The following is a 15949-nucleotide window of genomic DNA, read 5'->3' as shown; positions in this document are numbered from 1 at the left end:
GTAAAAGGGACCTGGGGAGGATGGTTCAGACTGTAAGACATTTTCCTTTCTTTATGTATCTTAAAATCACATTTAGCCACAACATATTTATTCTATTATCTTTTTTTGTATCTTATCAAAGTAGAGCATCCATCTACCAAACTACTAAAGGTACTATCACGTTTATCTAGATTAGTGAGGGTACGAACAACATCGAGAGAGGGAGGCAGAGGGGAGGATGCACACATATCCATCACTTTAACGTTACAGGGGTTTCGGCAAGCAGTGGAAACGAAAATCTGTGGCTGTCACAGAAAAATGGGAGATCAGGGCTTTTCACCATCATCATCATCATCATCTCGGCGAACACAAACTGTACAAAGCAACCCTGTTTTTGTTTTGGCCAGTGGGTTACACATACTGAACATCTGTGAACGGACACACTAAAACATTTGTTTTCTCACAGAGAAGCATCTCCAAATGCTTCCAGCGAGAAAGTAATGATCCAAGACGTGTTTATGAGATAGGCTCATGCAGGTCTGGGATCAGTTTAACAGTTTCTTGTTATGATGTGGGTCCTCTCTGGACTGGGGTCTGTTCCTGCGCCCTGCTATAGTGTCAAAGTACTTCACTCTGCAGAGCAGTTCACAACAACAGATCTAACATCCACAATTTTTATGTCATGCACATTCACAAATGTACAAACAGAATTACAGCTTCAGGACACAGGATCAACCCCCATCGCTTCCACCTCCACAGGCCCTGGACGTAACCCCCGCCCCCCCAAAAAAAGACAATCACCAACAAGATACAACCGACCACGTCTCCATTTCTATGGATTTCTTTCTATTTTTATACAAACACATTTTCAACAGATTTACACATGAAAAAGTGCAGGACTGGGAACAAACAGCTCCTTATCACCTAGAAAATACTGCCTGTGTTTAAGCAAAAATGGCAACGTGAAATCAATCATTGCCACAGTGGCCACAATGATTGGTCAGATACACATCAGGTCGAATAAATTAAGATCTATGTACAATGTAAAACAAAAGCAGCATGCAGGCAAGACAGTGGAGCCTTTTTACAAAACTATCTGCTGTGATGTTGTGCTCTCTGACGCAAGAGAGAGGCAATGTAGGCTGTGTGTGTGTGTGTGTGTGTGTGTGTGTGTGTGTGTGTGAGTGAGAGAGAGAGAGAGTGAGAGGGGTGTTGCACAGCTGTATGCCTGTGTCCAGTGTATTTAAATGGGCAGGGAAGCTACCTGTCCTCTAAACCTTAGCAGATGCAACATACTGTTCTACTCTCCAGCTTTCCAGGAAACGTTTAGCTCATAGCACAAACCAGCTTTTTGGCCTTTCAGGCGCTACAGGAAAAAACAGAAGTAGATGTTTCTGTTAAACATGTGTCTTACAGTTCTCTGGGCTTTGTCCTGTGATTGGCTGATGGTGACGCGGTGCAGCCACAGGGAGGAAGAGCAGAGCAGAATAACGAGGTCAAACAGGAAGAAGCACAAACGGTGTCTCTGAAAACCTGCAGCAACACACATTAAAATTACAACCAAGAGCTTTTTAAGTTTGAGCTGCTGGTTTGAGAATAAGACAAAGGGGGGGGGGGGGGGGTCATAGTGAATATGAGACATACAGCATATTGTTTCTGTTTGTTGTAGCTCATTCTATAATTGACCTAAGCAAATGAAACCACTAGAAAAGGGCTACAAGTTGCATGAAGCATTTCCAGGCCCAGAGCTGGACAGGAGCTGTGAAACCTGCAGGGATTATATATATTTACTGTTAAAGGCCAATAAATCAGCTTAGGCCGTGTTGCCTAAATGATCATATAAGTAGTTCAGATTTTGGAGTTTTTCATTCTGTTTTATAATTTTGTGAACCCAAATAAGAATTGGCAGATTTAACTTTTTGTTGAGAAGCAAAAGATGGCCCAAACAATTAGAGCATCAGGGCGGGAATCTGCCCAGTCTGTCAGGAGGCCTGGAACAGGACACAGTGTCACAATGCACCTGTTGTACCAGCAGCTCTCACTTTCTACATTTTTCTAAACAAACACTAATAAAACTATTTCAATCAGGACAAAATGAGCCAATCTGATCTGGAACTGGGACCAAAATTTGTCTTTTCTTTTCACAAATGTTTCTCCTGAGTTGCGGTTCTGGTCTGCACGTGAAGAATCAGAGTTAGACTTTGCCCAAACTGCCGGAGTTTTTCTACACAAAAGACAAGAATTAAACGTGAGCGTTAACTAATGTGCCTGATCGATAAACACAAACATCTGCTGATCTACTACTTTACCCGTCGTCCGTCTAGCTGACTCAGATTCAGACATTTACAGGACAACATATGGCGTCTACACTCATGGCTTGGACTCATCATATACAAACAATGACAGTCTACCGCTAGTTCTGCTCATATCACTGGGACCTCCAACAAGACCGAGCCCACGTATCAAAACAGCCCAATAAATCATGGAAACGACAGCGTAAGCTTTTGGTTAGCTTCAGCTCAGGCAGGTCGGATGGACAAAGCTCCTGTAGCTGCAGACACATTCAGGAATTAAGAAGCACATACACATGCTGTAGCTAACAGGCCACTTTGAGATCACATGACCCCACATATGTGATGATTCACAAGTCATTTTTGCACTAACGTGGGGTCGGGCTCTAACTATGAGCTTATTAAAAGTTTAAACCAAGAAAAAACATTCCAAATATTATAAAATACAATAACAATCGTTGCGTGGATCCTCAAACTAGTCTCACTAGTATAAACAACACAGGTCGAAGTACCGAACAGCTATAATAGAGTAATAATGCACATCAAAATATATGAAATATATTACAAAGCAACTTCGCAAACTAGAAATGTTTGAATCAAAACATCCCTTTTGTGTACAAGAAGGTTTCGTGTATTAAATGCACTTTTCCTGCAAGTGCCTCCAGGCGTCTTGAGATTTGTACACTGTTATTACAACTCAATCAAAAAAAAGATGGAGTATAAAAAGAATCAACAAGTTGAAACAGGTTGATTTGTTCTGATATGCTGTGGTGTGTGTAGAGTCCTTCCTCTGGCTTCTACTGAGTGATATTTAGTCTTTTGATTGGCTTTGTCTTCTCCCTGTTGATCCTAGAGTAGTTAGAAATGCATGTAAACAGTTGTCTGCAGCCTGTGAAGCTTCTCTACATAAATCCAGAAAAACAGTGAAGTAAAATCTAAAGAAACAGATCTCAAAGTAAACAACACAAAGTGAAAAGCCTGCTTAACGAAGAGAAGAGGACAATCCCAGGGCAGTGTGGTCTGTGTTGCAGAAGATTTCCCTTGTTGTCTGTCCATCTGTCTGTCTGTCTCCCCACCGGTACCAATATTACATTATGTTTGTGCTTCAGCAGGTTTATCTGTGTGTGTGTGTGTGTGTGTGTGTGTGTCTGTACATTATAATGTGTACTTCTATACTTATAAAGAGCAAATATATTTGCAAACAAGTAGAGATGAGGTAAATTCTCCAAAGTGAGGGCAGACTGACAGTCCTCACTGATTAAAGGTTTAGACTGAGGGTCAGGGTTACTACACATACAAGACAGAGGGCTGAGGCTGTGTGTTAGTGAGTGAGGTCCTTATAAGTATAGTATGTCTGTGTGTATTTGTGTGAGTGTGATGTTGTGAACTCAGGTGAAGGCCTCATCGTCCGTGTCTTCAATTAGCACCTTTGTGTCCTTTTTCAACCTACGAAGAATAAAAATATATATATTATCTGGCAAAATGCTTTAAACTCCGACACCAACAATTATAACAACATAAAGTCCAGATGTTTAATTTTTCCACATGTTGTTTTTCGAACCTAGAGGTCAGTATGTGCTGCTGCAGGAGAAAGAAAATGGAAAACCTCCGTCAGGTTTTTTATACTGTGATAATCATTTAGTCAGAGACATGTTTTTGTTCCTCTTTAGTCTTCAGATCAAACTGAAATAGAAATGAGTCTGACTTCAGGCTCTGTATTGTTCCTTACTGTGTGGAGGACAGTAGGGGGCGTCGCAGCGACAGGCTGTAGGACCTCTTCCAGGTCTTCTTGCCCGAGCGGTTCCGGACACCGTCCTCCTGGTCCATCATCTGCTCCAGCAGCGTCTGGTCGTCAGCGTTGAGCGGTGCCACAGAGATATCCCTCACTGCACGAAACTCACCACAGTTATTCAGGTGCTCGTTCTCCAGGCGGAAGAAGTTCCACACAAAACGCCTGCAGGGAGACGGGGGAACAGTGGGGTTTGTATTAGAAATCACTGTTGGGGAAGCTATAACATCTAGAAGGAGGCATCTCCATCATCTGATATTACAGCGGCTTGAGAAAGTCTTCAGATCCGTCACATTTTGACACCTGTGTTAAACATTTCATTTCAAATGTGTCGTCCATCAGTGAGTTTCTCTGAAGACTTTCCAAAGTCAGGTAGTTTTGACTTTTGAAAGGATTTCATTCACAGAGGGTCATACAAATTCCTTGTCATGCTCATCAGTATGTTTTGGAGCAACAGGAAGCACGTTCTCCCGAGACCCACCTGAAGACCTCGAGAGGAGCCAGCACAGTGGCCATGATGTCGCCCACAGAGTAGCTGCTGGTCATTGTAGCCAGAGAGATTTGGATTGTCCAGGCAAAACGCAGGATCACATCTTCTATAATGGCACAGTAGTAATAGGCCTGCACATAGGGAGACAGGATTAGAGTAACTGTGTGTGTGTGTGTGTGTGTGTGTGTGTGTGTGTGTGTGTGTGTGTGATCAGTCTGTACCTTGTGTGGGTAAACAATTTCTTCTCGGAGGAAAGTGTTTTCTCCGGCTCCACGATCAAACAGACCCCAGTCCATGCGCAGATCCCAGATCAGTGTGTACAGGGAGCTGATGGTCGAGAACACGATCAGCAGGTAGAAGAACATGTTGGCGTCTGTATGTTGTTGTTCTGAAACAAACACGTAAACACAACAAACGTCCGGTGGCTGCATTCGAGGTTTGTTCAGATTTGACACAAAAGGAAATTATGCAATAAAAAGCAGCACAACTTCTCATTAACAGTTTGGCCACTAGAGGGAGGCCTCCTGTCATAAATACACTGATTTAAAGAGATGTGGCAGCTACAATTCCCACCGTCATACATCCACACCATAACACCTTCATCACCCAGCATCAGTTTTACAAAGGACTGTGGTCGAACATCGGTCTCTCACTCTGTTGTTCCCTTAGTGAATGTGAACCCAGCAGGAGTCCAGGGGACTAAACCAACAGGTGGAGCCATAGATTATTGTTTCTTAATAAGTTATTGACTAATTATTGACTATATATTTTGGATTTGGTTTTTCTGCTCATTGACAACTTGTATAACTAACCTGTGTAAAATGTAAAGTATTACTAACAGTAGTTTGTATCTTCGCTGTGTTTCAGTGCTGATGATGCAGCCACGTCCACCTGCAGCCTAAAGTGTGTGTTACGTCTGTTCTCCAAGTACGGACTGAGGGCATGTTTATAGGAGCAAGTACCTACAGTGAAGGTACTTGAGCCTTTCTAACTGCTGCTCCATGGGAACATCATGTTTTCTAAACAGGGTCTGCACCATCTTTGGTGCACGTGTTGCTGTTGATATGATGCAGACTGTGCTTGTTGCTGGCTGCGATGGTGACTATTATTTTGAGCATCTAACAAGCTCCCAGTTCGTTTTAGGTGTTTGATGTACTGCATAACGTCAGTGAGCGATCAGCTGAGCGCAGCAGGATCACTGAGGATGTGACTGTCTCGCTCCTCAGTGGGCGCTGATGTATAAATCGGCACCCGGTGGCCTCACACGGTGACTCACACCGACACCAGACACACACCGGGCCTGCCCCCATTTGTCATAGTCACTGCTTCCTCCTGCTCCCAGCCAACGAGACGCAGGGGAGCAGTGCAGGGACATTTGGAACAAGTTAACTGCTGTGCTGCTCCGTTAACGGCTGCATCTATTGTGCTGTTTGCTTCTTCAGCTGAGCGATGGGAGGGAAGGAGTCCCTGCGGCCTCAGTGAGATCTCCCACTCGTAGATTAAACTCAGTCGTGGACAATAGACTCTTTTCACTGGAGCTGAAGTATTTAACCCTTCAGTTCCTGTGAAGGCTGGTCAGCCACGGGGATGCTGAGAGGTTGAACATGGTGAGACGGACAGTGATTGGACGCTCAGTAGAGGCTAACACTGGTCACTGGCTCATGTCACACACACTGCTTGTAATGTGTCACACACAGACACACACACAGACACGTGGTTGCTATTGTTGTTCCCAGGCACCCAAGAGGTTAAACGCTATTAAAGATAGTGCACTTCAGCAGGCTCATTTTATGCTAAAAGACCCTCCTCCCACTGATGGAAACAGGTTCAGAGCAAAAACCATCAGTCCCTGCTATTAGAGTCACATCTGTTGCTGTGGCAACCAACCAACCATCACAGAAAAGCAGTGTGTAGTTGGGGCCCCGCCAAACGTTTCAGGTGTTTCAACAGTTACAGAACGCAGTGATTTCCCCTCTGTGATTTGGATAAATAAGAGTTTAAGGTCCAGATGGTTAAAAAGGAAAGGAAAAAAAAAAAAGAACCAAATTAGTGTAACAGAACTTCAGCTGTTCTCTGGGTCCAGGGTCCTAGTTTGGGAACAACTGGACTAAACTACTCAACTGTATGTACAGTGTCAAGAAAAGTATGTGAGCCCCTTGGTATTAACTGGTTTTCTGCATTAATTTGCCTTAAAATAAAATAGACGGACACAATGTGCTGAAGCTGATCAGCACAAACACTTTGTCGTCTTAATGAACTCACCCATTGAACATAAAGCATGAAGCACTTAACGCCAAGGGGGGCACAGACGTTTTCTTGCCACTGTACATTAATTAAAACTCAATCCAATAATCTATAATAATAATAATAATAGATATTAGACCGCAAGCAGCATTTTAAATGCTCCAGTAAAATATCTGAATACTTCCTCCATCCACCCTCCTCCAATCAAGTATGTTAGATTTGATAATAACTAGCCTTCGACACGTCACTGACATGCACAGAGAACGCTCCTCTGTCACTGACGGCAGCTCAGCCTGCGTCTGTCTCCTGGTGTGAATATATGAGTCTGTGTAGCAGGAGTCTGTTTGGCCGTAGTGGGGGGTGGATTAGAGTTCACCATGTTTTATCGTCATCACTTAGTCTGTGTGTGTGTGTGTGTGTGTGTGTGTGTGTCAGTGTGCGTGTGTGGGTGTGTGTGTGTGGGTGGGTGTGTCAGTGTGTGTGTGGGTGTGTCAGTGTGTGTGTGGGCGGGTGTGTCAGTGTGTGTGTGTGTGGTGCTGCTCCTCTCGTGATAATGAATGAGGGATCAGGACATGAAATAATATTCTGAAAGCTGTCAGCTCTGGACTCGTCTCTATTCTGGCAGAGTCCAGCAGACGTGCTCAGCTCTGGGTCAGTAATTAAACATTTTTCCCTCTTCTCATCCTGCCACCATCTATTAAATCTGAGAATCTCTTTCATGTTGATCTTCCTTTCCTGTTTCTCTGCTCTCTCTTTCCTCCCTCCATCTAACCTTTCACCTTTACCTCGCCCTCTGTACTCCATATGCTCTAAATTTACTCATCCTTCACTGCAGGTTGACTCCATTCATTTCCACAGTCCAGCAGGACTAATGGTCTTTGGTCAGATTATTTTAATGCTGACGCCACAGCTAAAGAACTGACTTTAAAACCTTCTGGATTCTTGACAAATATCTGCATCTTTCCTCATTCATGATCTCTGACTTTGTAAATTACCCTGTGCATCTTTGGATGTCTTCTCTTCTCTATTATAGCTATTCTTGCCATGCAACTTCCTGTTCTCCAAACATTGATCGCCCAATCCTCTGGATCAAAATCAGCATTAGGCCGATTACCCCCCTGCATCTAAAACTGGAATAAGTCTTAACTCCTTTTACACAAAAATGAGTCTGTATTGATCCCAAGTAAAGTATCTCCTTTATTCAAAGGCCTCAAACTGAACATTGAGGCAAATCCTCCTCCATCTCTCTGGTTATCGGCCTCTGAGCATCTGCTTTTACAGATTACAGTTTCATGACACAATCATTTATTCACAGCACTGAAGTGAACACTTCTCCGAGGGCAGAAATCTGCCCCGTTTGCTGCACCACATCAATAATTATTCAAAAAGTTTTGTACTTTCTTACTTTAAACTCCCAGACTGACCCACATACAGCCGAGGGGAGACTGTGGCTGGACACTGAAAACCTCTCAGGCCTCGACAGGGAAACACATGATTTATTTGTTACAATAATTAAGCATTTTGTTTTCCCAGAACTAAATGTGGGCTGTTCCAGGAATGAGTGAGGTGGAGAGGTGGTGAGGTCACACAGCAGCCATCAGTGCTGTGATCGGGTTATCGTCTGCACTCAGGCGCTGGGAGCTAGGCCAGATACTGACAGTCCAGCCATCTTTTACAGATGGACCCAGCGGTGTGAACACAACACCGGCCGGCCGTCTTCTCTGGCAGATGCTGAGTGATGCGGGGAGATGAAGCATCATCTGTCCTGTCTGCACTAAGACTGCAACAACTATTAGACGTGTGGTTTGTTTATACCCATACTTTCTTCTTCTATTGCTTCAGAGGCTGCTTATGCATCATTACCATATTTGGATGCAGGATATTGCGACACCAATTCCAGTATTCATTCAAAATTTACCAGAACAACACTTTCTTTTGGAGATGTATCAGATATCCCCATAATCGGCAGTTTCCTTAACCATCCGTTCACAGTCCACATCTGTGTGTTAGTGTGTGTGTGTGAGTGTGTGTGTGTGTGTGTGTGTGTGTGTGTGTCCTCCCACCCTCCTCCTCCACTTAACCAGCGATCAGTCTCAGCCTCCATTATCATGCGGGATGAGAGACGGCTTCATACAGAATAACACATGAAGACAGGCCATTAGTCTACGGGTCCACAGGCTTCAAACCAGAGGAAGGAGGATATGGTTTAATGGACGCCTTCCCTCCTGAGCTGTGGAAGGGGAGAGAGGCCTGTCCATCTGTACGCCTGTCTGTCTCGCTTCCTGATTCATTCACTATCAGATCACTGGTGGTCAGCTGAGCAGGCAAGTTTATTGATTTGAATTTATATCAGAGAAGAACAAAGTCAAGCTGGGAAATAACATTTAGCGTTATAAAGGTTAGAATTGGAGTCTGGTCACTGGCATTTTGCTGGAAAATAAATACATAAACTGGCGTTTGAGAGGAATTTAAATATATGAGTAGCTGAAAAAACTGCTTTGAAATGATGTGTGTGGATGGAGAACTGAAATACATCGGCTGGAGGTTGAGAGGTTTTTTATCTTGGGTGCTGAAGCTTTGAGCATAGACTCCTTTGTGATATGGCGTCTGAATCTGAATAATTGCAGGCTAATTGTGAAACTGTCAGAGGGAGAATGACTTTTTATGTTAACCACTCTCTTTTCTGTTCTTTCTCTCCTTCCAATCGTCTTTCTGATGGATCTATTTTCCTGTTCTGCTACTTCCCCGGTGCTCCTGCCTTCAGACTGCTCGCCCCACTGTGAAAGCAAAACCTTGTTTTCTGTTTTCCATCAGAAAGCTCAAGGCACTGGCAAAGAAACCAAGGCCAACTTCTACCATTTGCACCGAAGGTCATTTCTGCTTTCTGAGCACACACGACTTAAAAAACACACACACACACACACACACACACACACACACACACACAAAAGCCTCAAAAGGCTGTGTGTTGTTGGTGTGCACCTGTAACACAGCCTTGCTTCGGCTGCTGCAGCTTGGAGATCTTTAGCTTTATAAAATGATATTTCTGTCCTTTTTGGATCCTTTGATTCAAATCTGGATCTTACAACAAATAAGGAGAAAATGTGTGATCATGTCTACGTCCTCAGGCCGAACCTTCTACCTGAGGTGACACTGGAAATAAAATAGTCATCTGTCTTGTGCCCTACCGCTGTGTGTGGCGTAGAGCGCGGCGAAGGTGACGACGAAGAACGTGGTGGAATATTTCCCAGCATTCACCAGGTGTGGGAACGCCCTCTTGGTGTCACGGTAACGCCGCAGGCATTGGATGAAGCGGAACCAGGCAGGCAGACACTGGATGATGGCACGCAGACCGTACGAGTAGCTGTGGCACATATGGTCACCAGGGGCTAAAACAGAAGAACAAACAAAAGACAATGTAATAATCTCACACCGCTGCTGTTTCTTTTTTCTCCGTTATCTAACACAACGTCCTCCCCACCATCCCCTCTGGACGGAAAACCTCATCATTCTGTTTGACCTCTGTGTGGCCGAACGTTTCTGTTCCATTAGCTCTGTGCTAATTGGCTTCATAAAGGCCGAGGTGTCACAGTTGGAGGAGGAGAGGGAAAGAAATTAAAAAGATATTCATATTTAAACTGAATATTTAAGTGTGTTCAGGTATTTCAGGGCGTTAGCATAATCTCCTAGCATTAACCCAGAGAGATTAATGTCTCACCTTTAAACTTGGGCAGCAGGCCCTTGCTGTTGCTCCACTCCAGCTCAAAAACGTAGAAACAGATTAAATACTCCAGGTCCATCAGAACAAACACCAGAGAGTTCAGTTGATCAGCCAGCCAAAAGTCTGCAAACTCCACACGGTGAAACGGTGCAGTGAACACACGGAACTGGAAAAGAGTGGGAGGAGGTAAAAGTTAGGACTTTATGCTGTAATAACCTTCATTTGTATAAATCAGCAATAACATGTAAAAACACTAACAGACAAACACCTTAGACGACCTCCCTGCTACAAAAACCTTATGTCGGATGTTGCTTTAAACACAGAATCAGTCAACTATTATTAATCAGCGTTTAGCAGTTGCAGCACCTCAGTAACGAAGTGCAAAGCAGCAAAAAACCTCTTCATGATGTGAAAACAGAAGAATACAGCCTCCAGATGACCTTATCAACCCACCGCAGACTGTCCCAATGAGCCACGCTCTGTGTGACTGTGCATTCATTTCTTTATTTGTGTCACTGCAACATCAAACAACCTGGCAGCATTTTGAGGCATGTATTGACGTCTGTGTGCATGTAATTTGGAATATGACTTTTTGGTTATTGACCACACTTTGTAAGCTGATACTGCCCCCCCCAGGCCAGATGTGACATTCAGGGGTGCCTGTACAGTTCCCCCCATGCTGTCTCAGAAACAAAACCCTCACACACTCTGCCTCCACTGCAAATGTCAAAGAATATTGATCTTTTTTCTTTTTCACTCATATCAGCTCATTACATATTTCTCTTAACCCGTCAGTCAAAGTCAGTATTGATCAGGTGGCCATCTTACTTCTATCTGCACCATGTGGATGTCTCAAGGTTAAGCCTGCTGCAGTCATGTGGTTGGGTTTTCATTTCTTGAGCAAACACTAGTTATCCAGGTGCTAGCTCTGCAGTTTGTCCCATAATCAAACCTTTGTCCTCTGGCATTTATCGTCTGATAAAAACTGGCACACCTGACACGGGTAAATTCCATAGCACTGTTAGGGAGAAGAAAACAGCTTGTTTGCTCTAAAAACTACAGTTTTCAGAAATGTAATTATAATATTTTCATATGGCTCTATTACATGAGTCTACACGCCTGCCAATCATGAAAAATGAAATGAAATGCATGTCATGAAAAATAGCTAATTTCAGCTCTCATTCAATGGAGGATGATACGACTGTGCGGGACTAATCAAGACTGAGCCTGATTATGGAGGAGGGCTGGGAAGTATTGTTGAAGACTGTGGGGAGCTGTGAAGAAAAGGATGAGAACATGAGGAGGGGTCTGCAGGGAGGGAGGGTGTGAGGAGAAGAGGAGGTGGGACCAAGGAGCTCAGGGCATCAGCATACTGATAGATCTACGCCTGTAATGATTGCACAGTCACAGCCTCCACGTCCCCTGGGACAAGGCTGCATCCTATTATCCCTCAACCCTCTGCCCTCAGTCTCGCTACACCCCCCTCCATACACACACACACGCGCACACACACACCACCCTCCCTCCTGCAGCCCTGTAGCGATGTAGACAAAGAACACAGTATCTTAGGAGGGTTTTGTAAACATGAGACTTAAGATAGATATCTGAGGAGAACATGGATTCATTGTGCCAGAAATACACACATAATTGTACTTCTATATTTGTGGGGACACTCACTTACACTAACCTTAACATAAAGATCTAAAATGCCTAGAAGTCAAAAACGTAACCCTAAGCTGAACCCTAAAACCAACTCTTAACCCTCAAAGTGAAGAAGAATGTGGCCCTTTTCCCAAAATATCCTCACTCCGATTATATATTTGTATTTTGCTTAAAATGGTCCAGAAGAACAAGTGAAATGAACAATGAAAAAAATGAAGAACGAATCTGACCAGCACCTCGTTCTATACTTTGAATATAACAACATACATTTTGGGAGGAGACCGAAGTGTCTAGCTAAGGCTGATGTAAACATCTGGTTTAGCTTCGTCATGTAACAGCAAATGACTGGTTGAATCCATGTGCTCTGTCATTTTGTCAAAGTCCACATTAGCCCTGGCTCTGGCACACTTTGCTGCTAGACAACTTTCTTTTCCTTCAATACCAAACTCAGTCCTCAGTGCCCCACACTGAAAAGGTCCCTTGGCCGACAGTCAACACATGTCTGTGACACATGAACTTTCAATTCGAATCACAGTTTAGCTCCTGACAAAACATACCACAGCCAGACACATTTTATTAGTGTGTACGATTAATGGGCGTCAATTGAAGCAGCAGACTGAGAAATACGCCATTAGATAAATGAGCAGACTAACCAGCAGTTTGAGGAGCCAGAAACGTGATTTGTAGTAACAGGTCTTGAAGGGGTTGATGAGGAAAAGCACCATGAAGCCATAAAGGATGAGCGGGTTGATCTGCATGGGGAGGTAGGTGTAGTCTGAGTAGAGACAGGAGAGGATGCTGAGGCACCACAACACACCCAGGAAACCAGCAATCTGCAGCAGAGGGAGGAAACAGGAGCCTGGCGTTAAAAGAAGGCTCCTTTGACACATCACAGTTAACAAGCTAATCTGAATAAATCAGAGCAAACTACTTTGTGTTTTGTGATTTACAGAGCAGAAATAAAACCCTGTGGATATTAGATATTCATTGTCTCTGCTGAATGATATCACCTTGTTTTACATTTTAATGTTTTTCCTGAATCTGGATTACCCTTATGACCAAACGGTAAAATCCTCTCCCATTGCATATCTTAATATGACATGATTAGCAGTCAGTTGCTTTCATAATAGAGAGAAAGTTTATTTTCCGAAGACTCTAGACTTTTATTCAGTAACAGAAATAACTGCTCACTCTGACCTCAAACAAGTGCTGGTGAGATAAGTTGTTTCGTGGATTGATCTCAAAGATGAGGACGTGATTGACTCCGGCCTGTCTCCATCCATAGGTGTTAATGCCCAACAGGAAGAGGAACTGGATTAACAGGAAACCACCTCTATAGATCCGCACCAGAGGCCACACGTTCTTGAGGCGGATGAACACAGCACCTGATAAAACCACAGTTGATTTCCTGCTTTTGAACTTTGAATTGATTGGAAACAAATCTTTGGGAATAAAAACTATAAAAGCCTAGTCTCCCAGTCGTGGTCCCTCTTAAAAAGTTTATTAAAACCACAATATATAAGGGCTTAAAAAATAAAAAAGCATGAAATCCAAATGTTTATGCAACTTACCAGAGAGGATGAAGGAGGTGGCAAGAATTATAAAGAAGCCGCAGAAAAGGCCGACACGAAAGGTTGTCCAGGCTAAAGCAGGCTGAACCAAGTGAAGAGCAACACAAAGGGTTAATGCTGTATAGATTTACAGTTCCTATACCTCTAAAAGACAGACACTATTAATATATACTGTATATATTAATATATCATTCCATGTAAGGCTAGAGGCAGATGGAGAGCTTAACAGCCATGTAGTAAAATTAAAAGTCAGACATTACAGTAATTAATGCAGTACATGTACTACAGGGGGCAAAGTGCCACTAGCCTCATCATCATTTTTGAAAAATGTCCTGTCTGTGTGCAACAATGGAAAGGCACTTATAAAATCAATAGTGAAACCTCTCATAGGTTCTCTTGCTTTCTCTCATCTCCTTCCCCTCTTTGTATCTCCCTTCACACCTTATTGTTTTTAATCCAGCGTCAGCATGACCAGAATAAGATAAACACAAGGAGGCACAGATGTCAAATTCTAAATAATAAATAAGAAGAACGCATTTCGGTCTGACTGAGGTTGCATGAATCAGAATATGACGAGGTCTAGGACCACATAGGAGAGGGCCAATAATCTGATAAGACAAAATCTGGTTTCCCTTCCCATGAGAAAAAATAAATAAGTAAATAAAAATAATGATGATGATGATGATGTGAGTGCAGCCTAAGAGATATCTGCATGTCTGACCTGAGCCGCCCCCAGCGGAGGAACTCTCAACCTCTTCATGGCCTTTTGACGATCTCCTCCCTCCAGCTCTGTGGTCACCAGAGTCTGTGCACACAAACAACAACAATTAGACATTTTTGACCTTCAGGTCACATGTTCTGTCTCCACCAACATCTCTGTGTCCAGCACCTCTGTCTCTGTAATGAGCTGTGTGATCTTCTTGCAGGTGTAGAAAGGTGCCACCTCCACGTGAGCCACACGCCAGTCAGCCCCGCGAGGAGTGTCCAGGATCTTGTCATGTTTCTTCAGGATCTTGCGGAACCCAGTGAAGTTCAGGTTCTGTTGACAGGTTCATTTATTTAATGTAAGATTTCCCTGAGAAGATTTATTCTGTGGAATCAATGTATGCCTGTGTGTGCTGAAACCTGGTAGTTCTGGAGCAGAATGAGGCTGAGGTAGAACTCGCTGAAGGCTAGCTTCAGGTCCTTGATGTTATGGTGTTTGCATCGCTCCTCCTGCGACAGGTGGAACATTGTCTTGCGTTTCCGCAGGCTGGGCGGCGCCTTGCTCTCACGCTGTGCATCCAGTGAAGACTGCAGCTCATTTTGCAGCGTGGCAAAACGTCTCTGGGCTTCAGCAAGCTTTTCTACAACGGGAAGGGTGACAGGTAAATAGGTGGTTCAGGTATTTTGTGTAGCTCATTATTGCCCATACTGCACCTCGTTTATATTAAAATGAGCACATCCACCCTTAGAGGTTGTGCAACACAAACTGAAGTCCTCTACACCATAGACTGACTACTCCGTAGTTAAAGTGCACTGTTATCCTACATAGTTTTAGTACTAATGATTTCAATTTGATTAAATATTGTTAAAGTGCATAAACATGAGCTCTGCATTAACAGACACATAAACTAAAAACAAACTGTGCCTTGTGTTTTCTATACATTATGCCTGAAGGAGGAAATAAAGAACCTTCACTTCGTCTGCTGCCTGACAAAGGACATCAACCAGCTGATCCCAGTAGAGGACTGGTTCCTGTAATGAGCTACAAAAGAAGGTGCCAGCTTTAAAAATAAAGAAAAAGCTTTCTATGCAGCCCCTCCTCTCATTCTTCTCTCCTCTCCTGTCTTTTCCAGGAAGCAACATCATGGAGACTATTAGGCTGAACAGACTGTGTCTACTCGCTGCCAAGCGAAGAACCATAATCTGGGTCAGACATAGGTTAATACAGTACAACCAGAGGCAACGAGGCAGAAAGAGGGAGTGCAGGGTCAGCAGTCTGAATTTCATCAACTTTTCAGAAATATTAAACCTCAGTCATCACTCCCAATATACAGTTGCTTTGATTAGCAGTTACCAATGCTACGGCTGGTTATTGGGCATATTGTCAGGCTCAACTAATATTAGATAACTATGGAAACAAACTGTGTTTTTAAATTCCACTGTACATATTTGGTACTGCCAGCCTGAACGTCTGGGGAGCAGGGGCTTCATCAGTCT

General features: G+C 43.5%; 1 protein-coding gene across 2 annotated transcripts in view; it reads right to left on the bottom strand.

Annotated features, from left to right (window-relative positions):
* Positions 1 to 1915: 1915 nt before the first annotated feature.
* Positions 1916 to 15949, bottom strand: part of xpr1a (xenotropic and polytropic retrovirus receptor 1a) — a 56103-nt gene continuing 42069 nt past the window's right edge. For both annotated transcript variants that reach the window (XM_026305036.1, XM_026305037.1), the window contains exons 5-16: positions 14873 to 15093; positions 14637 to 14786; positions 14469 to 14552; positions 13748 to 13829; positions 13374 to 13561; positions 12830 to 13009; positions 10512 to 10680; positions 9982 to 10182; positions 4771 to 4937; positions 4541 to 4680; positions 4000 to 4224; positions 1916 to 3716 (exon numbers count right to left, since the gene is read on the bottom strand). In XM_026305036.1, the coding sequence (XP_026160821.1) occupies positions 3659 to 3716; positions 4000 to 4224; positions 4541 to 4680; positions 4771 to 4937; positions 9982 to 10182; positions 10512 to 10680; positions 12830 to 13009; positions 13374 to 13561; positions 13748 to 13829; positions 14469 to 14552; positions 14637 to 14786; positions 14873 to 15093 (1865 nt within the window). In that variant the 3' untranslated portion in view covers positions 1916 to 3658. The remainder of the gene's footprint in view (positions 3717 to 3999; positions 4225 to 4540; positions 4681 to 4770; positions 4938 to 9981; positions 10183 to 10511; positions 10681 to 12829; positions 13010 to 13373; positions 13562 to 13747; positions 13830 to 14468; positions 14553 to 14636; positions 14787 to 14872; positions 15094 to 15949) is intronic.

Source organism: Mastacembelus armatus, chromosome 4, assembly GCF_900324485.2.
Source record: "Mastacembelus armatus chromosome 4, fMasArm1.2, whole genome shotgun sequence".
NCBI classification, from domain to species: domain Eukaryota; kingdom Metazoa; phylum Chordata; class Actinopteri; order Synbranchiformes; family Mastacembelidae; genus Mastacembelus; species Mastacembelus armatus.
This window is presented reverse-complemented; position numbering and strand designations above follow the sequence as displayed.